This window comes from Salvia miltiorrhiza, chromosome 2 (genome assembly GCF_028751815.1).
Source record: "Salvia miltiorrhiza cultivar Shanhuang (shh) chromosome 2, IMPLAD_Smil_shh, whole genome shotgun sequence".
In the NCBI taxonomy this organism is placed as follows: Eukaryota; Viridiplantae; Streptophyta; class Magnoliopsida; order Lamiales; family Lamiaceae; genus Salvia; species Salvia miltiorrhiza.
In genome coordinates, this window is record NC_080388.1 from 75,138,916 (window position 1) to 75,159,943 (window position 21,028).

At 36.8% G+C, this 21,028-nt stretch overlaps 4 protein-coding genes across 14 annotated transcripts; all 4 read left to right on the forward strand.

Moving 5' to 3' along the window:
• The first annotated feature begins 1,279 nt into the window (after positions 1 to 1,279).
• LOC131009458 (UDP-arabinose 4-epimerase 1-like) lies at positions 1,280 to 6,341 on the forward strand. Of its 7 annotated transcripts, none has more exons than XM_057936794.1 (9): positions 1,280 to 1,392; positions 3,372 to 3,496; positions 3,569 to 3,682; positions 3,760 to 3,867; positions 4,058 to 4,149; positions 4,231 to 4,372; positions 5,084 to 5,308; positions 5,424 to 5,568; positions 5,906 to 6,341. In XM_057936794.1, exons 2-9 carry the CDS (start codon positions 3,374 to 3,376, stop codon positions 6,127 to 6,129), a joined length of 1,173 nt encoding a protein of 390 aa, XP_057792777.1. In that variant the 5' UTR covers positions 1,280 to 1,392; positions 3,372 to 3,373; the 3' UTR covers positions 6,130 to 6,341. The 7 variants fall into 7 exon arrangements, with proteins under 7 accessions (XP_057792777.1, XP_057792774.1, XP_057792772.1 ...); XM_057936791.1 differs by having other exon boundaries at positions 1,293 to 1,384; XM_057936789.1 differs by having other exon boundaries at positions 1,296 to 1,469.
• A 443-nt stretch (positions 6,342 to 6,784) lies between these two features.
• On the forward strand, positions 6,785 to 10,457 carry LOC131009463 (uncharacterized oxidoreductase At1g06690, chloroplastic-like). 2 transcript variants are annotated; one of them, XM_057936800.1, is made up of 9 exons: positions 6,785 to 7,080; positions 7,859 to 7,950; positions 8,028 to 8,233; positions 8,955 to 8,977; positions 9,064 to 9,135; positions 9,348 to 9,515; positions 9,626 to 9,708; positions 9,797 to 9,859; positions 10,135 to 10,457. In XM_057936800.1, exons 1-9 carry the CDS (start codon positions 6,876 to 6,878, stop codon positions 10,318 to 10,320), a joined length of 1,098 nt encoding a protein of 365 aa, XP_057792783.1. In that variant the 5' UTR covers positions 6,785 to 6,875; the 3' UTR covers positions 10,321 to 10,457. The 2 variants fall into 2 exon arrangements, with proteins under 2 accessions (XP_057792783.1, XP_057792784.1); XM_057936801.1 differs by having other exon boundaries at positions 10,163 to 10,457.
• A 373-nt stretch (positions 10,458 to 10,830) lies between these two features.
• Positions 10,831 to 15,189, forward strand: LOC131009461 (uncharacterized oxidoreductase At1g06690, chloroplastic-like). Its single transcript, XM_057936798.1, has 10 exons — positions 10,831 to 11,267; positions 13,003 to 13,094; positions 13,197 to 13,237; positions 13,324 to 13,488; positions 13,575 to 13,597; positions 13,689 to 13,760; positions 13,944 to 14,111; positions 14,235 to 14,317; positions 14,407 to 14,469; positions 14,856 to 15,189. The coding sequence occupies exons 1-10, from the start codon at positions 11,051 to 11,053 to the stop codon at positions 15,039 to 15,041; spliced, it is 1,110 nt and encodes a 369-aa protein (XP_057792781.1). The 5' UTR covers positions 10,831 to 11,050; the 3' UTR covers positions 15,042 to 15,189.
• A 2,055-nt stretch (positions 15,190 to 17,244) lies between these two features.
• LOC131009457 (transcription factor PHYTOCHROME INTERACTING FACTOR-LIKE 13-like) lies at positions 17,245 to 20,606 on the forward strand. 4 transcript variants are annotated; one of them, XM_057936786.1, is made up of 9 exons: positions 17,246 to 17,602; positions 17,788 to 17,847; positions 18,148 to 18,240; positions 18,331 to 18,934; positions 19,030 to 19,122; positions 19,229 to 19,294; positions 19,381 to 19,446; positions 19,555 to 19,854; positions 20,112 to 20,606. In XM_057936786.1, the coding sequence occupies exons 3-9, from the start codon at positions 18,164 to 18,166 to the stop codon at positions 20,199 to 20,201; spliced, it is 1,296 nt and encodes a 431-aa protein (XP_057792769.1). In that variant the 5' UTR covers positions 17,246 to 17,602; positions 17,788 to 17,847; positions 18,148 to 18,163; the 3' UTR covers positions 20,202 to 20,606. The 4 variants fall into 4 exon arrangements, with proteins under 4 accessions (XP_057792770.1, XP_057792769.1, XP_057792768.1 ...); XM_057936787.1 differs by lacking the exon at positions 17,788 to 17,847 and having other exon boundaries at positions 17,245 to 17,602; XM_057936785.1 differs by having other exon boundaries at positions 17,246 to 17,847.
• Positions 20,607 to 21,028: the final 422 nt, after the last annotated feature.

The window sequence follows — 21,028 nt, forward strand, 5'->3', positions numbered from 1 at the left end:
GAACGTCCATAATTCTTCATTAAGGGGTTTTTTTTTTTTTTTTTTTTTTTGATCGGTCAAAGTCATGTTAGATGTTAGTAGTTAGTTCCCCATCCACTCCAAGAACCACCTTATATCTCCATTCACCAAACTCCACCCTTATATCTCCAATCACCAATTCGTTCCCAAGAGGGATCGAACCCGGGTCACTTCACTTAAGTGAGGACCCGGTGGCCAGTGGGCTAAGCCCCCTGGTTAAGGGGTAATAAAAGGTTAATTATGATTGTAATTAAATTATAATTATTAGTATTTTTTTCAATTTTTAATCATGGGAATATTTTTTAGCTAATATATTAGGTGAAATATCAAATTGACTTCAAAATAAAATTCTGCTATACGTCTCCATTAGTATTAGTATTTAATTACCTTCATTGTCCTTATTGATGAGATATAAAATTACGAGATTATTTTATATTTAAGAGTAATACTTTGCTTAAAATAAAAATAAAAATAGGATAAGCGATTCACATGGGCACGGCTTTTTCTTCATTGCCATCTGCGTTGACTGACAGCCTTACTATAACCAATTAAAATCTTTGACTTTTTCAAATTAACCAACGATGATAATTACAAATAAATAACAATAATTCATAAGTTCCTAACAAATTTATAGATTATAACAATTAGTTAAAAAAAATGATTTTTAAATAACGTGATAAGAAGTCGGCAAGCTAGGTATGCACGTTTCCGCGTTAATGTCTCAATTGAAAGCAAAATCCACATACAGCCAAAATTTATTTAATTATTATAGCCTAATAATTTATTTTTCTACTATTTCAAATGATTGATAAATAATAATATTATTTTTTTAAACCACTACAACTAATTTACTAACATTTTTTTTTGGATTTCCTTGTGCAAGGATTACGATTCTGTTCCTAATTAATTTTCTATCTAGATGGCCAAATTTTAATGCAATATTAAATGTGATTTACTATCTTTTGAGTAATTAAATTATTTAATATGCTATAAATTGTCAATCTTTTAGCATTTGATGACATATTTAAGACTTAATAATTGTTTTTGTTCTCAAAATCGTATTAGCAAAATATATACGTCTAATTGTCTAAACAGTAGTATTTAGTATTTGATTTCATTTTGCATGAATAGGATTATGATAATTTGATATCCCTTCAAAAAATCAAAAGCCAGATTACACCAATATTTTCTCCAAAAGAAAACAAAAAACAGAAAAAAAAAGAAAAAGAAAAAAAGTCTTCCTCTTTGAATACCTACTGCAATTAGACCAAGTCTCTCTCTCTCTCTCACACACACATACACAGTGAGGATGCATGGTTGTCTCTCTCATTGGTTTCATGGCAATATTTGCGTGCTAAGCATAATTGTAAATTTGTAAACTCCTCAATTCATGGTTTTGTCATCGTTGGTTATACTCATCTCAACATGGTCCACTTTTCTTCCATTACAATGTAATGCCTCACAAGATTTTCTTAATCCCTCACATTCATTCATCCTCAATTAATCCCCTACTTATAGTCCTATATATATATATATATATATATATACATACATGTAGAGAGAGAGAGAGAGAGAGTTGTAGCAGCCCTTTGACATTTAAACTTTGATTATTAATTGGTCTCTTTGTCTCTTGGTTTTCCTTAAAAACCAGCAAAAGGTACTAATTCTTCATTTATTCTTTGTTATTTTCATAAAAATCAGAATTGGAATTAGGTACTCTCTCTCTCTCCCTCTCTCTCTCTTGATTGCATGGTCATTGGGAGGTTTTGTCTTCTGTGATAAAGTGTTGAATCATTGGTCCCAATTGGGATTGGTTTCTTGGAATGAAAAAAAGAAATAAGTGAAAAAAGATTTGATTTTTATGGTTGGATTATGTGTTCTTGATGATTTGATTATGTGGGCTCTTATGTTATAAACTGTAATTAGCTCATAAGATTAGTTTATTTCGAAATTTGATAATAAGGTTCTATTACTTGGTATGAGCTTACATTTTGATAAAGAATGGCTTTTCTTGATAATAAGGTCCATTTTTTCTCTTTTCTTGATCAACCAGAATGATGGGATTTTTTGTTTTTTTCTTCCATTCAAATTTGATGATCATTAATGTTGCCAAATCAAAATTCTGAATTGCAGTGAGGATATTTAACTCAAACTCATTTGATTTTCTATTGTTAGTTTCTTCAAGCATTTGTTGCTTGTTTCTTTCCTGCAACATGGCTGCTGCCTAATGAGACAGAGATATCATTATACAAATTGGATGTTTTTCCTTCGTTTTCAATGAAAATTTGTAGTGGGATTCAATGGTGTTTTCTTGTCCAAGACCAGCTTGTTTTCGACTCTGCATTTCTGCGTTTTGAGATGAAAACGAGAACGTAGCAAAGTGCAGAGGCAAGATTTTTTATAGCTGCAGAAAATGTTAGTATAAGTTTTCAAGAATTTTTGTTGATTGAATTTTCTTCTTCCTTTTGGAGTGGAATTCATCGGTGTTTTCTCGTTCAAGTCTCCTCTGCATCGTGCGTGTTTTGAGATGAAAAACGAGACGTAGCAAAGTGCAGAAGCAATAATTTTTATAGCTGCAGAAAATATTAGTATTAGTTTTCAAGCATTTGTTGATTGGATTTTCTTCTTCCTTTTGGAGTGGAATTCATTGATGTTTTCTCATTCAAGTCTCCTCTGCATCATGCGTGTTTTGAGATGAAAAACGAGACGTAGCAAAGTGCAGAAGCAATAACTTTTATAGCTGCAGAAAATGTTAGCATAAGTTTTTCAAGCATTTCTTGATTGGATTTTCTTCTTCCTTTTGGAGTGGAATTCATCGGTGTTTTCTCGTTCAAGTCTCCTCTGCATCGTGCGTGTTTTGAGATGAAAAACGAGACGTAGCAAAGTGCAGAAGCAAGAAATTTTTATAGCTGCAGAAAATGTTAGTATAAGGTTTTCAAGCATTTGTTGATTGGATTTTCTTCTTCCTTTTGGAGTGTAATTCATCGTTGTTTTCTCGTTCAAGTCTCCTCTGCATCGTGCGTGTTTTGAGATGAAAAACGAGACGTAGCAAAGTGCAGAAGCAAGAATTTTTTATAGCTGCAGAAAATGTTAGTATAAGTTTTTCAAGCATTTCTTGATTGGATTTTCTTCTTCCTTTTGGAGTGTAATTCATCGGTGTTTTCTCGTTCAATTCTCCTCTGCATCGTGCGTGTTTTGAGATGAAAAACGAGACGTAGCAAAGTGCTCGTATGGAGAAAAATCGCCTCTTAGCAAGAACATAGGCTGCCTTCATCTGATATACATGATGCTTTTCTGTGTTAAATTTTCTCTGGTGGATTAATCACTCGAGCAATCTCAAACATTCGTTGCAGGTATGGATTTCATGGAGGCCAAACGACGAGGCAACTTGACTAGGCAGCTCCTCGTGGTGGCCGGAGCCGCTGCACTTCTCATTCTCATCATCAGTTGGTGTAACACCACTCCAACTTCTCTCAAGGTACTCTGCTTTTTCTTCATAAAAAGACTCGAGTTTTCTTGAAATTTTGAGCGCGTATGTGTTGCCACGCAGTTCTCTCAGCACGAGCCTGGCGTGACACACGTGCTGGTGACCGGAGGGGCCGGCTACATAGGCTCCCACGCAGCTCTCCGGCTCCTAAAAGACTCGTATCGCGTCACCATTGTGGTATATTTACACATATCATAGTTAGATTTATGCGTATATGTATGCAGACATGTATCTTACGCGTTTTTGTGGGGTAGGACAACCTCTCTCGTGGCAACATTGGCGCAGTTAGAGCCCTCCAAGAGCTCTATCCGGAGCCGGGGCGACTCCAGTTCATCTACGCCGATTTAGGAGATGCATCTGTGGTATCACTCTTTACACTATTTGGCCTAATTTAGCTCTTTGTTTTAGTGAAATTGCAATTTTTTCTTGAATTTTTATATATATTAGGTGGAAAAAAAAATGTTAAAGAAAATGCTATATTTGGCCTAATTTAGCTCTTTGTCAAGTGAAAAAAGTTGTAACTTTTTTTTTTTCTTGAATTTTTTATATTAGGTGAATAAGATTTTCAAAGAGAATGCATTTGATGCTGTGATGCATTTTGCTGCTGTGGCCTATGTTGGGGAAAGCACAGCTGAACCTCTGAGGTAAGTGAAGATAGCCCCTGTCTTTTCGTTGCAGCAAACGTCGTGCCCTTTTAATCACACTTGCCCCCTCGACCGGTGCAGGTACTATCACAACATCACCTCCAACACCCTCGTGGTCGTGGAGGCGATGGTGGCCCACGGCATCAAGACGTTGATCTACTCGAGCACTTGCGCGACGTATGGAGAGCCCGAAAAGATGCCTATTACAGAAGTTACTCCACAAGTAAGCACTAGCAGACCCAAGAAAAGCTAAGGGGGGCTTATGCCCCCTCAAACAAATTTTCTTGTTTTATAGTTATTTTTAAGGGATAATTGCGTGAAAATACACAAACTTTGCCAAAAATCCATATTTGACGCGAAGTTAGGATTTTACATTTTAATACACCAACTTTAGTTGTTGTCCAAATTTGACACGCCTTAATTCTTAAAAATTCAAAAAATAACCCCTTTTTGTAAATAATTATACAAAGACTCACTTATGTTATTATTTGGGACATTTAAACCAAAACAAGATATTTCCTTATGATGTTTTCTTTTAATCTTTGATCCGCGCCTAAAATGGTTTAAAAGAAAACATCATAAGGAAATATCTTGTTTTGGTTTAAATGTCCCAAATTATAACATAAGTAGGTCTTTGTATAATTATTTACAAAAAGGGGTTGTTTTTTGAATTTTTAAGAATTAAGTCGTGTCAAATTTGGACAACAACGAAAGTTGGTGTATTAAAATGTAAAATCCTAACTTCGCGTCAAATATGGATTTTTGGCAAAGTTTGTGTATTTAGGTGCAATTTTCCCTATTTTTAAAATAGCCAAATCATGAAAATTGTCTTTCATAATCTCAAATTCAAAATGTAGAAAATATAGCCCTTATCAAACATTTTTTCTATAAGTGATGATGGGATTGATTTTCGAATGATTTTGGACGTTTTTAGGTACCTATAAATCCATATGGGAAGGCCAAGAAGATGGCTGAGGACATCATTTTGGACTACTCAAAGACATCAGACATGGCTGTGATGATCTTAAGGTACTTCAACGTGATCGGATCGGACCCCGAGGGGAGGCTCGGGGAGGCGCCTCGCCCGGAGCTGCGCGAGCAAGGCCGGATTTCCGGTGCTTGCTTTGATGCTGCTAGAGGCATCATCCCGGGCCTAAAGGTACGGGATGAACTTTTTTTTTTTTTTTTTAAACGAGAGTACGAGATATCCTCGATTATGTTATATGCTCTAACTTAAAAAAACGCCGTCGTCGTATTATCAAAATGGTTTGCAGATCCGAGGAACTGACTACAACACCGCTGATGGGACTTGTGTGAGGGACTACATTGATGTGACTGACCTAATAGATGCACATGTCAAGGCTTTGGCCCATGCCGAGCCCAAGAAAGTCGGAATCTACAACGTCGGCACGGGAAAAGGTTTGTTCCGCCGTCCTATATAGCATTGTAATCAGAGCTGTCAAAAATGGCCCGACCCGACTTCAGACCGGTCCAAGTACCAATTTGTACACAGCATTGTAACTAGAGCTGTCAAAAGTGGTCTGACCCGATTCCAGCCCAACCCAATTTGCCAGTCTATACATAAAAAAGTGTTTTTTCTCAGGCTGAGCCGGTAGAATTGTGGGGCCCATGTGTTTAAGCAACACCAAACACGGTTCGGCCCGGCCCGGCCCGGCCCGTATAGGCCTACACCCCTTTTAAAACCGACTCGACCCATTTGACACCTCTAATTATTGTCCGTCGTTTTGAAATGCAGGCAGCTCGGTTAACGAGTTTGTGGCGGCCTGCAAGAAGGCGACGGGCGCGAACATCAAGGTGGAGTACCTGAGCCGGCGGCCGGGCGACTACGCCGAGGTGTACAGCGATCCGTCGAAGATTTGGAACGAGCTCGGCTGGAAAGCCAAGTACACGAATCTAGAAGAGAGCTTGGCTACTGCTTGGAGATGGCAGAAGACACACAGAAATGGCTACGACAGTTGAAACTACTTCTTGGAGTTGTGTCTGATTTTGTGATCAACGAGGATCGGTCCATGTTTTTTTGTGTAGAGAGAGAATGCAAAGCCATATATAAATACGTGTGTTTCTCTCTATAAGTCATAAGGCAACTGACGAAAAGGTTTCATTCTTTCTGTGTATAAAAACGGAATTTGTATTGCGATGATATATATAACTAATTTGTAGCTCCTCAAAAATTTTTACGATTTAATTTTCAACTAAAATCTAACTTTGAGAGTTCGAATTTGATTAATAACTTCTAGATTGAGATATTCTACATGTATTCATGGAAATTTGTTTTTGTTAGGGGGCTTAAGCCCCCACTAGCAAGAAAATTTGTGTTCTATTATTATAAAAAATGAGAAAATTGTTGATAATTTTTGTAAATCGTTGTAAATAAAATCTATGAGTGTTAATAAAATTGAATAAAAATTTACTTTTGGAAATTTCAAATTTGAAATCAAGAAAACATAAACTCCACCCACTTATATATATTTGTTGGGTATTATCACCACAACAACAAATATTTTTTTAGGTGGTCTAAATTTTGGAGGTAAACGTGCCATTTACTCTACTTATAATTAAAGGAAAATGTCATTTTCATTTTTTTTTTATCAGCATAAATTAAATAGGCACCATTGTTGAGATGAAGAAGCATATATAACTTATATCTTTTATTAAGATATCACAACCAAATTTTGGGCAAGAAATCAAAAACTCATTATCTAAGCATGGCTTTGCAATTGAGCAGTGCATGCTACTTCTCTGCATTGAGTAGGAGTGCGGTTGGTGCAGTTAGAGGCGGCAGTGTAGGTGCGAAGAAGGCTGAGGTGGAAAAAGTGAAGCTTGGAGGCTCCGAACTGCAGGTGACCCGGATTGGAATCGGATCTTGGTCGTGGGGCGACGCCACTTATTGGAATAACTTTGAATGGGATGGTAAGTTGCTCTGTGTGTGTGAGAGAGAGAGAGGATTGTATTTGTTTTCATTCTCTTTTTGTGTTTCTTGAGCTTCTTTTTTTTTTTTTCTAATATTATTCTCTATGTTATTCAATTTAATGCCTTTTTAAGAATGATACGAGTTTTTAATAAAATAATGCAGTGTGTTGTGAGTTGAATAAGAGTTCTAAATTTATGAGAGTGTTAAAAGTGATTAAAGTAGAGTAAGAGTTCCATTTTTTTTTAGGTTGTGTGAAGTAATTTTACTAAAAATAGAAAAAGACATAAAATTGGGGGACGATCTAAATATATTAATTTTAATTTACATAGGATTAGATGTACCCGAAATTTTAATTTAGGCCGAATTTCGAAAAATTCAAAATTTATATATTAATTGATTAAAAAATAATATTAATTAAAAATTAAAATTTGGACACACTTCATGTAGTTATAGACAATAAACTAACTATACCTAGTGCTCACCAATTCAAAGTTTTTTACCTTTAATTTACATTTTCTAATTATAAAATGATTATTTGGGTTGCATTCATTATTCTAAATTTGAGGGTGTCTAAGTTTCTTATATTCTAATTATTCTTGATCTTAGTATCATAACCTTTATTACGATGAAGCGCAGTCTGTTGGTAAGACGCTTCTCCTTCAACTAATAGGTCGGGAGTTCGAATCACCTAGAAGACTAGAGTGTGAGTGTGTTTTTTCTTTATTTGAGCATAATAATTTTTTTTAAAGTATCGTAACCTTTATGTTATGATAATAGACAGGAAACTAAAGGCAGCTACGGCTGCATTTGATGCCGGCATTGATTCCGGCATCACATTCTTCGACACCGCAGAGGTCTACGGCTCTCCGGTAAAAAAAAACTCGCTCTCTCTGCATCCACGCTCTTCAAATCCACTCATCACGACGGCCTAACAACCTCGTTGCAGATGGCATTGGGCGCCATGAGCTCCGAAACATTACTAGGAAAGTTCATCAAGGAAAGGGAGAAAAGGTGCCAAGATTTAGAGGTAGTCGTTGCCACCAAATTCTCCGTTTTCGGGTGGAGGCTAGGGCGCCACAGCGTCGTCTCCGCCCTCAAAGACTCCTTAGCGCGCCTCCAGCTGCCGTCCGTGGACCTCTACCAGCTCCATTGGTATGGAAAACTAGGCCTCTAAGAGGAGTTGGGAGGGGCTTAAGCCCCCATTACTAGGGACGGACACAGAAAAAATTCTTTGGTGGAATTAGAGGATATATCTAAATTTTGAGTTTGAGATTTGGAAAAAAATACTTTTCTTAAATTTTGATCTGGTGATGGAGGCTATTCTACAATAATTCACAAAAAATACAGATAATTTATTATTTTAAAAGAATAATAATACTTCCTCCGTCTCACAAAAACATGAACGTTTTTCCATTTTGGGGTGTCTCACAAAAACATGAACCTTTCCATTTTAGTACATCATGGCCCACCACTACTTTTCCTTAATTAATTCATTATTCTCACAACACCTTTTAAAGTGGAACCCATTTTCCACTTACTTTAACTCTCAACTAACATTTCTTAAAACCCGTGCATTTATCTTTGTTCATGTTTTTGTGAGACGGAGGGAGTAATAAAATTTATTGTTTGGGGGGGGCTTAAGCCCCCTTGGATACTCTTGGGTCCGCACCAAATAAAAGATTGTGAATCATAGTACAATAGCCACCATCGTCAAATCACAAGGTAAAAAAAATTATCTTTTTAAAATCTCAAACTCAAAATTTTTAAAATATTTCTCCTAGCAAGAATTTTTTCTGTTTTTGATTCTCTCTTCCCTTTTTTTTTCCCCCCTAATGAAATTATGATATGTTTTGTTTTGTATAAACTATTTCAGGCCTGCAATATGGGGAGATGAAGGTAATGTTTAATGAGGGAATTCTTAGCCTATTTTCGTCATTTTTTCATGATTTTAGAACTTAAAAAAAAAATTTATTTTTTGCTAGGTTATATTGATGGTCTAGCAGATGCAGTGGAGCAAGGTCTGGTTAAAGCTGTTGGGGTATCAAACTATAGTGGTAAATATTTGTTAATCAAGAAATGCAATCATTTATATATTTCTTTACTTTCATTTTCGCTTCAAATCTTGCATTTAATGAGTGTTGACACAAGGGTACTCTAGGGGGAGCTCTAGCACCCCCAACCAATTTTTTTTTAAAAAAATAATCCCCGAAAAAAGTTGATTTTAGCCTTTTTCAAACTAATTTTCTGCGTCTGCCCCCGATTTCAGAGAAGCGCCTTTGTGCAGCTTATCATCAGCTGAAGAAGAGAGGCGTACCTCTGGCTTCGAATCAAGTGAACTACAGCCTTATATACCGATGGCCCGAGGAAAATGGCGTGAAATCGGCTTGTGATGAGCTCGGGATCACCTTGATCGCCTACTCGCCTCTTGCTCAGGGTGTGGCTCTTTTTTTTTTTTTGAATTTTGAACTATGATCCTATTTTTTGTGCATTTTTAAATTTTGCATCATGAATTTTTGAGTGTTTGATTTATGGCATGTCAAGTAGGTGCTCTAAGTGGGAAATATAGCCCCAAAAAAACTCCATCTGGGGTTAGAGGAATGATTTATACTAGTGAATTCATGGGAAAAGTGAGTGATTTTCATATAGAGAAATGTTTTTTTCCTTTTTCTTGATATGGTGCCAAATTTCTTGATTTTGTTTGTGTTATATGTGTAGTTACAACCTTTGATGGATCGAGTGAAGGAGATAGGAGAGAGCTATGACAAAACCCCTACTCAGGTTTGCTACTTCATGTTATTCGGTTTGACCCGGTCTTGACTCTTCCCAAACTCTCGGGTTTGGTTACCTGAAAACCGATATGACCTAATAATACAGAGCCTTATGACCTACAATCGGGCTTTTTGAACTGTTCACGGGCTAAAGATATAAATTTTCATGTTATGTGTCAAATCACATCAGCCTACGGTCCACTCTAATTCGAAATAGGGATCGAAAAAACGTGTCATAGTCTTTAAATTTCTTTATTTGGCTGTTAATTTATCAAAAAAAAGCAGGTGGTGTTAAATTGGCTGATTTCACAAGAAAACGTCGTCCCAATCGCCGGAGCTAGGAATGCAAAACAAGCTGAGGAGTTTGCCGGTGCAGCCGGATGGCGGCTCAGCAACCGTGAAGTCGATGAGCTCCGATCCATGGCTTCAAAAATTAAACCCGCCATAGGTTTTCCGGTAGAGAATTTGTAGAGTTTTCCTAAATTAGTAATGATCTGTACATGAATTAAGACACTAGTTATGAACTAGATAGTAATTCATCTCAATCATATTACCACCTAAAGTAAATTCTCTTCCAATAATGAGGTATCCATGCTATTACATTCAAATTAATGTTGCAACATTCATTCCTATTTTAATCGATATTCTCTCCACAAAAAATGGAACATATTTTTTGAGCACATATTTTAATAAAATGAGTAATGTTTTTTATATAATGGAGAAAATGGTCTCATCATTGTATGAAATAAATGGTTGAAATTGAATTAAATATAATTTTTTTTATAAATAAGAGATATTTGTAAGAATAAAAAAAAATGTAGACCCATACAGGGAAAGTGCCTCAATTTTCGTAAATGCTAAAAATAATAATTGAGTTTTAGTACAATTTGATTTAATTTTTTGACATCAAAATTGAGTATAAAAATCTCATAAAAAAATTGAGTATAAAAATAGACTAGATTTTTCATGAGGAATTATTTCAAAAAAAATTAAATAAAATAAAGTACAAAGAAAGAAAAGGAGCATTCTTTCTTACCCACGTATTTGAAACAAGAACCATATATCTCCACGAAGATCACTTCCAATCTTCCATGGACTATAATAATTACTCAATTCTTCTCGACGAATCCAAAACCCCACTTTAATTCTCACCAAAATTCATAGGAAAATCCAGTGGTTTATCTAAGATAGTGAGGCTGCCATGGCTTTGCATTTGAGCAACGCTTGCTTCTCTGCGCTGAGTAGGAGTAAAGTTAGTGCAGTGAGAGCTGTGGCTTCCGATCAAGGGAGCGTTGCGGTGAAGACAGCTGAGGTGGAAAAATTGAGTCTTGGAGGGTCCGAACAGCAGGTGACCCGGATTGGAATCGGAGCCTGGTCGTGGGGCGATACCAGTTATTGGAATAATTTTGAATGGGATGGTAAATTACTTCATCTTCTTCCCAAATTTTGGGATTCTTGAATTTTTGTGTGTGTGTGTGTGTGATTATAGTCAGGGGCGGAGCTAGGGGTGGGGCGGGGGGGTCACTGGGCCCCCCTGGGATTTTCAAAAATACTAGGATATTTTCGTAATTTTATATTAAAAATAAAAAAATATATAATTTTATCTACATTATTATCTTGTTGAGCTATTTTATACTGTAATTGATATGTAAGCTTTAGAGTTAAGATGCTTAAAATAAGTAAACACATAATTAATTTATGCATATCATGCTTGGATTTGATTTTAGAGATTTATTTTTTGAATTTGATATTGAAAGTTACTTTGCCTTACAAAGTTTCATGGAATTTTGGAAAATAAAATCATAAACTATTTTGAATTTGCAATTTTAATGTCTTTTGAGTGTGGCGAATTAAATCACTATTTTTTCAAGTTTTGCAATTTCTTCCCCCAATTTTTTTCGATCGCTAGAGTGTTGAATTGGAGCTTACGTGGATTAGTAAAGACGACGGCGTTTTTGTGAGGCCTAAACGACATCGGTTCGTAACATTTCAAATAAAAATTTCTCCAAATTAGAAAGAGACTGTATCATGTATTTGCACTATATATAATATTCAATATTTAGTAATTTTATTGCAAAATACAACGTAACATGAATATGAGCTTGAAAATCTGTTAAAATGTGTTTTTTTGTAATTTAAATAATATTACAATTGTGTTATTGATTATCATTTATTTTTAATATAATTTAGTTAATTTTTTATTTTTTTATTTAATTATTAATTTTCTTTAAAAAAAAATTGGACCCCCCTGAATAAAAAGTCTGGCTCCGCCCCTGATTATAGTCTTTGTTTGTTAAAGTTGTTTGGATTTTGCTGTTGCTGGTGAAGTGTCAATAGTGTGTGTGTGTGTGTGTTTGTTTGTTTGTTGAAGAATGTGGTGAATTTGAGTTTCATTATGGTTGGGATTTTTCTGTTTCTGGTGTTGCATAGGAAACATATTTTTGGCTTGTTTTTATTGTAGCATTTCTTGAGTTTTTTACATCCCTATATGGCTATATTTATTAAGTACTTCCTTTATCCACAGAAACTCTTACTCGATGAAGTGGGCACGAGTTTTAAGCAAAATAGTCACTCTTTTCCGATGAAGCGGACATGAGCTTTAAGAAAAATTAGTTGTATTTGGACGGAGTAGGGAAAGTGTTTGTGGATGAACGAAAAAGGAAAATTTAGAAGTGTTTTGTGGACTGGGGGAGTATCATAAGTATCATAATATACTCTCTTTGTTCTCGAATAAGTGTCCCCTGCCGTCAAAATATACAGACTAAGAAAGTGAGCGATTTCACTCTTTTTACCCCTAATTATTATATGGGAAACCAAAAAAAGTAACAAAAGTTGTAATGATAAGGATAAAAAAGAGAAGTTTTGCATCATTTTGCCATCAAATTCTGAAATGGGACGAGACAAAATTCATTTTCTTGTATACCATTTCTTGAGTTCTTGTTTTTGTTGATGCCATGAAACATTCCATCATATATTTGTGTGTGTGTGTGTGAAGCAATGTGTACACGCTTCACTTTCATTTCTTGAACATTTGCTTTCTCGTTTCACTTCTTCAACATTCGCCTCCGTTGATGTCTAAACGCCGTCGTGGTTGTGTTGTAAACGTGAAAAACGATGGATGATGATGTTTCCCTTGTTGTGATATGATGACAGATAGGAAAATGAAGGCTGCCAAGGCTGCTTTCGACACCAGCATCGACTGTGGCATAACATTCTTCGACACTGCAGAGGTCTACGGCTCACGGGTGGGAAAATGGTTTGGTTTTGCAACTACTGCTTAAACTCATTAGATTGATTCTCAACAAAATTTGTTAACAAAAAAAGTTTGTTATCTTTTGTTGCTGCAGATGTCATTTGGTGCTATCAGCTCTGAAACGCTTCTCGGAAGGTACATTACATTACACGTTGAATTCATTCGTGAATGAAAAATACGCGTTTGTGTTGATTATTGAGGTGTTGTTATATGTTTGTAAGATTCATCAAAGAAAGGAAACAGAGGAATCCAGAGGTAGAGATTGCTGTTGCTACTAAATTTGCAGCTTTGCCGTGGAGGCTTGGTCGCGAGAGCGTTGTCTCTGCTCTCAAGGACTCTCTGTCTCGTCTCCAGCTGCCGTGTGTCGAGCTCTACCAGCTGCATTGGTACACTAGGCCTCTGCAGATATCATCAGTTTCTCGTCGTGCAATTTGGGATTCGTGATTGACTTGTTTGCTCGTGCACGTTGCAGGCCGGGGATTTGGGGAAACGAAGGTTGATGCTGCTGTTGTTGTTGCTGATGATGAATACCACGTATCTTTGCCTATTTCGTGTTGAGGATAACTGACGATGATCGTTTTTCTAGGATACATCGATGGCCTAGCGGATGCTGTGGAGCAGGGCCTCGTGAAAGCCGTTGGCGTATCAAACTATAGTGGTATGGATGCTCTCTCCGTTCCACAATTTAGTATCCATACTTTCATTTTAGTCTGTGTCCCAATTTAGTACTCCAATGTGGAGCCCTTACTCCACTTTAATCACTCTAACACTCTCATAGAGGTGTGGGACCCTTATTCCACTCACAACACACTCAGTTACACGAGCTGATTTCTGGCTGCAGAGAAGCGCCTACGTGCTGCACACGAGCAGCTCAAGAAGAGAGGCGTACCTCTTGCTTCAAACCAAGTGAACTACAGCCTTATCTATCGACTCCCAGAGGAAAACGGGGTGAAATCCACGTGTGACGAGCTTGGGATCACCTTGATCGCGTATTCTCCTATCGCGCAAGGTGAAAGCTTGAGAAGAAATCAATGATTCTTGTGTGTGTGTGTGTGTGTGTGTGTGTATGAGAAGAAAGTGTCATAGTTTTGAAACAAGGCCTTGATTTTTGGTTGATTTTCTTGAATCTCAGGTGCTCTCACGGGGAAGTATACCCCGAGTAACACGCCATCCGGCCCCAGAGGCCGGATCTACACCTCCGAGTTCATGACAAAGGTAAGCCCTCGTTCGTGTGCAGAAACTCGAGAAGCCATGTGAGGATCTTGGCTTCCGAATTCCTCACTTTTCGCCTCTGCTATCTGCAGCTGCAGCCTCTTATAAACCGGATCAAGGAGATAGGCGAGAGCTATGACAAGACCCCGACTCAGGTTCATTTCTTTGCAACGTTTTGCTTCACGAGAAACTTAAACTCGAATCTCACAACGTGTTGCATATCTTCAAAGGGAAGAACACAGAGTGAAAATGACTATTTTCGTGAGAAATGAGAATAACGAATAAGACAGTATATAGTGTTGAATAGACTGCTTGTAACGCATGAATAGCCGCAACTCAATTAATTGGCGAAATTTTCGCCACCTCTAAGATTCAAACCCAGATTTAAATAGTTATTCATGCATTATCAGCAGCTTATTCAGCGTTATATGTTAATCACTTATTCATATCAATTCTTGTTCTCACAATATATGACCATTCTGTGTTTATTGTTCATATAGTTTTCTTGATACTTTGATTACAATTGATCAACCCAATATAGGTTGTCCTAAACTGGTTGATAGCTCAAGAAAATGTCGTCCCAATTCCCGGAGCAAAGAACGCGGAGCAGGCTAAGGAGTTTGGCGGTGCACTCGGGTGGCGGCTCACCAACGAGGAAGTTGAGGAGCTCCGGTCCATGGCCACGGAGATCAAACCGGTCATCGGTTTCCCGGTTGAGAAGTTGTGAGAGGTTTGCTTCAACTTTAGCTTAATTAGATAACCATTCATATAATGTATATATAGGTGATGTTACACATTTTGTTACCTTTGATCACTTGTTGTATAATGTACATCTTCTCCATTTTTAGGGTATTAATGCAGCCTTTTTCAACTCCTTTGAGTTCTTCTTGTAAGAAACTTAGCAAAAATTTGGAAAAATTATACCTGATATTTTAAAATTTAAGAAAATCAATAGTGCAAAAGTACAATTATTAGAGGCTCCCTCCGTCCCATTTATATAGTCTTGTTTTTCTTTTTTGGATGTCCCCAAATATATAGGGTTGTTTCCATAAAAAGTAATACTAATACTCCCTTCGTCCCTGAAATAACTTTCACTTTTTTCTTTTTGGGACGTCCTCCAAATAACTTCCTCTTTCTTTCTTTTCATTTTTGGACGACTACCCCACCATTAATAATGTTTATTTATTCTTACTTTTCACTTTTCACCACTCCCAATACTAATTATAACACATTTTCACAACTTCCAATAATAATTATAACGCTTTTTCTTCACTATCAATACACTTTACAATTTTTTCTTAAAACATGTGCCGTCCCCAAAGAGGAAGCTATTTCGGGGACGGAGGGAGTATTTTTTTTTTACTCATTTACTATCATATTCCTATTTAATTTTAATTTACTTCAACATTATTAATTCATCATTAAATAATAAATATGAGCAAATTATAAAGTTTACTTGTACATTTTTATTTTTAATAATTTTCCTTAATTTTGTGTAAATTCCAATCAGTCTATATATACGGGACGGATGGAGTATTTACTGTTAGCAATAGATTTATACAGAATAGTATTTTATTATTATTAAAGAACTAATTACAATAAATTTTACTTATTAATTAAAAATAGACTAATTAAAAAATAAGAATATTTTTTAAATATTCTTTTATTTTATACAATAGAGCAAATTGTTAAAAATGAAACTGAAATTCTACCTTATTTCAAAATTAAAGCAATTGTATAATTTTGCAAAAGTTGGAGATAACTATTTTAGTATTCTTTTTTTCTTATACAGAGCTAAATTAAAAGAGACAGCTGTGCAACAGGGCAACTTGCTGTCTTCATAATGAATGATTTGACATTTTTGGGAAATATTAATGGCTTGACTTCTAATATAGCAAGAAAATAAATTAGAAAATGAAAAGGAAAATAAATACTACTACATCAATCATATTCAGTCAAGAACAAGAATGATTTGACATTTTTGTGAAAATATTGATGACTTGAATTTTAATTATGTGTTACTAATATGCAAGAAAAAAAAATAGAGAATGAAAAAAGGAAAATAAATACCAATCATATTCAATGAAGAACAACAGTGGGGTTGTGATTATCAGAATCTTTTAAATTTGGCAGATAAGAATTATTCTGTTTTCCATTCAAATAAAAGAAGAAATATTCTGACGCAGTCCACACTGGCGGCTGCCATAATTTCTCACAATTTGTAATATTTTACATATTTTTACATACCAATTGAAATGTGTATATATTTTTGTGCAATTGTTTTTGTCAATACCTGTTTTTGTGTAAAAACAAACTTATATTTTTGGGCTGAAAGAGTTAGTATTAATTAGTCAAATATTATTTAATTAGTTGTATATTGGTTCTATTGATAATTATACTTTAATAAAAGATATTTTAATATAATTTTAATTAATCAAATAGACTATGCTTTGAAACATCTTTAAAAAAAGAAAAAATAATAACTTTGTGGGATATGAATGAATATGAATTACTTCCTCCGTCCCGCGAAGTTTGAGCAATTTTTTCTCGGCACAGATTTTAAGGAATTAACATTTTGTGCGTTAAGTGTAGTAGGTGAAAAATTTAAAAAGTGAATAAAAAAAAAACTTTTGTCATATAAAGAAAATGCTCAAACTTCGCGGGACAACCCGAAAAAGAATACTGCTCAAACTTCGCGGGATGAAGAGATTATTTATTTCTTATTAGGAATTTCCTTTTTCTCTTTTTTTATTCTCCCCAAAAAACTTGGCGATGATGAATCCAATTGTTCCTCAAAAATCCCACAAACAAAAGATATTCTCATCCAATCTCTGCGTTGCAACTTTCGCAAAAAATTCCAAACAAAATTCTTGCTATTATTATCACTTTCTTTCCCAACCCAAAAAGAGATAAGGACTATAATAGTAATAATAATAATAATTAAAGGCTTCAGCTTTACAGCGAATTCTCTGCCGCAGCCAAAAATTTGGACAATTCCACGTGGCGAGTTGGGCGCTCGTTTCTTGATCACAGCAATGTCGGGAGCGGCGAGGTAGATCTCTCACACACAGCTGCAACCGGGCCCACGCTATCCAGCCTCACCAATCAGAACCGGACACGTGGGGCAGGGGGCTGATGCTGACGCATCCGTGTAACTTCACTCCACTGTGTGATCCCAGCAGCCCACTGTAGCGGAGCAGCGCCTATTTCTCTTTCAGTGCGTGTCAATTCACTCCTATTGTGTGTGTGAATTTTGATGTTTTGTTTTGCAAGACTGAATTTTTGGAGGTGGGCGCTTTTCTTTTTTCCTTTTTTTTGTGTGGCTAAGTATCAAGATTCGATTTTTATTTTTCTTCTTCTTGTTTTTTTCTTTCCCTTGCTTATAGTGATCATTGAAGATGTTGTGTTTTTCACCTTTTTTCTTCTGGGATTTGTTTTTGGTGGATTTTTTGTTTGATTCTTGAATTGTAAAGCTTCTACAGGTGTTGTTGTCTCAGTGAATTCAGAATTGTGCTGGTTTTTTAAAGGTCTTGGTAAGCTCTCTCTCTCTCTCTTGTTTTGAGTCTTGAGCTCAGATTTTTGTTCATTTGCTCAGGTAAACATTTATATACACATCTATCTTTTTGAGAGAGAGAACTGATTTTGTAAGAAATAGCTGATTGATTAAGTTTATAGTGTGGTTGTTTGTTGGCAATCACATCTGTTTCCCTTTTTAAGTAAAACAGAATAAACTACTATTCTCCATGATCAGACCGTTTACTATTGATGATTAGCTATTTTTTTAAGGAATTTTCTTTTAATGATTATTAAATTCCCACAACCTTTTTTCTCAGGCAAGAATTTTGAGGTATGGATGCTTGCCTTCCTGATTGGAACACTGATGTTGGTGGTGAATTCCTTCTCCCACTTCAGAGAAAACCTCTTGGGTAAGTTTCTTTTTTTTTCTTTTTTCTTTTTTCGTATCCGAAATTAACCCTAGACCTCACTATTTACACGTGATGTGATAATATATGCAGATTAGAGAATGAGTTGATTGAACTGTTGTGGCAAAATGGGGAGATTGTGTTGCATAGTCAAACCAATAGGAAACAAACAAAGCAAGTTAGGGATCCAAATCAATGTGGTTTGATTCAAGATGATGATGAAGCAGTTTCATGGATTGATTGCCCTATTGATGAATCCTTTGAGAGGGATTTCTGTGCTAATTTCTTGTCTGAGATCCCTCCTCCAAGCTTGGATGAATCGAGCAAGGGCGAAACGGAGTTCAAATCCGGTGCACCGGAGGTTATCCCCCAAGGCTTTGCTCCTCCTCCTCCACCAAGGTTCGAGGCAGCTGAGGCCGTGGCTCGTCACCAGCCTCAGATGCCGGGGAGGAGCCGTGAGTGCTCTGGCATGACCCTCGGGTCGAGCCATTGTGCGAGCAACCAAGTGGACTTGAGTTGGGCTTCTAGCTGTGGGGTTGGCACCATGGCTGCAGGGGCGATAAACGAGGGCGTGGAGAGGGAGGCGCCCGGGCAGGCTAGGGAGTCTTGCTCCGGTGGATCCGGTAGCAGCTTGTGGAAAACGAGCAGGCACAAGAGGAAGAGCCGTGACATGGAGGAATCAGAGTGCCCTAGTGATGTATTTGCTCATGTTCTTGTTTTTATTTATTTAGTGTTTTTTTTTGCTTAGTTTTTTAGATGGATTTGGATTGAGGTGTGAAGGTGACTATGCAGGCGACTGAATCGGAGTCGGCTGGAGGGAACAAGGCGAAGAATGGGACGGCCCGGAGGAGCCGTGTAGCTGAGGTGCATAACATGTCTGAGAGAGTAAGCAATGATCAAACTACAGAGTGTTTTTGATGGTGGTGGTGATGATGATCTTTTATGCTTCTTGCATCGATCCCTTCATCTGTAACGCCGTGTTTTCTTGCAGAGACGAAGGGACCGGATCAACGAGAAGATGAAGGCGTTGCAGGAGCTCATCCCTCATGCCAACAAGGTGAGAATCAATCTCATCCAAGACTTCAAGATTCTTGAAATACAATGTGTGCTACTTGTGTTCATCATTGAGATTTCTTCGTTCAGTCGGACAAGGCGTCCATGTTAGACGAGGCGATCGAGTACATGAAAGCCCTGCAGCTGCAGATTCAGGTAGCTATAACTGATCTTGGTGTGGGAAGATGGTGTGAATTTTAGTCCATTTTTGGAGAAATTGTGGAGTGTTTGCTTCAATCTTGTGTGTTTGTTGTTGTTGTGTAGTTGATGTGGATGGGGAGGGGGATGGGGATGGGGATGGCACCGGTGATGCTTCCGGGCATGCAGCACTACATGTCGCGTGTAGGGATGGGAATCGGGCCAACGATGCTGCCCGGGATCCATAACCTAATGCGCCTATCGCGCTTGCCGCTCGTGGATCAAGCCATGAGCGTGCCTCCGGCCGGCCACAACCCTATGTTGAATCCGGTTAATTATCCGAACCAGATGCAGAGCTCGAGTTTCCAAGAGCAGTACGCGAATTACGTGAACTTCCACTCGATGCAGAGTGCGAATTCGCCTCAGGTGTGTGTTTCCCCACACTTGCCATGATCACATGTATTTGCCCTGACGAGGAGATCTCGTCAGAATAGACATATGGGATCATAAATTGTGTAAGATTGTCAAATATTTGGATTCGAGCTCATATTCAATGGCATATTAGTAATTTTACTAGCGAGTTATGGTATTTGTATTCGGGTTATAACCTATCCGACATATTTAGACCGTCTTACACAAGACTCTCCCTTTGTTTTCTAACATGTCGTTCGGCCGCATTGCAGGCGACGAGCATGTTCAACTTCGGGTTCCATTCGGCTCCGCAAAATCAGGTGTCAGAGCCGCAGGGCAATGGGAACACGTCCGTTGGATGAGGAGCGTCAAGATGAGATCCTCTAGTCCAGAACGAGAGCCTATGCGGTGCCAGGCTGTCAAGATGGTCGCATCGACGACACTCGATGCTTCTGGAGCGGATCAACCGCTCCGTCGATCGTTCGGGCAAGATCAGATGCAGCAATACCACATCTCATTTAGGGAAAAGATATCAAGATTTTGATCATGTGATTTATGTAGGGAAAAAGATATCCCTACAACTCACACACTTAAAACTTGTATGTAATTGTATCACAATGATCATTTTAGACATGTTATATTTTCATTATTTTGCAAAATGTAACATAAAAGTGTTGCATTCACATAATGTAATATTGCATCTTTTCCCCCCTTTTTCAAAAGCTAACAAAAGAGAAAATATAGGGATTCTTTTTCTAGAGGGTCAAGTGTTCGGATATGATTGTGAAATGATGCTTCTTTTTTGTATTTCATTTCATCCATTTGTTATGATAATTTCTTTTCCATGTTATTATGCCTTGAAGATAAGTCAACCAAATTCTTGAAAGTGAACCAAATTACTAACACACCTAAATTATTAGCCAAACTAAAAAACACTGATTTACAACTAAAAAACACACTAATGTGAAATAATCACATTATTATAGAAGGGCCTGATTTATAAATCCACGAATAAGTTGCTTATATTGCACAGATAGTCATTTAAACCTGTATCTCAACCCTACCGTGTTATTTTATTATTATTATTATTATTATTATTATTATTATTATTATTATTATTATTATTTCGTATGTTTATTACACCTACAATATACTCACATAATTTATTTTTTTAAGAATAATTTAGTAA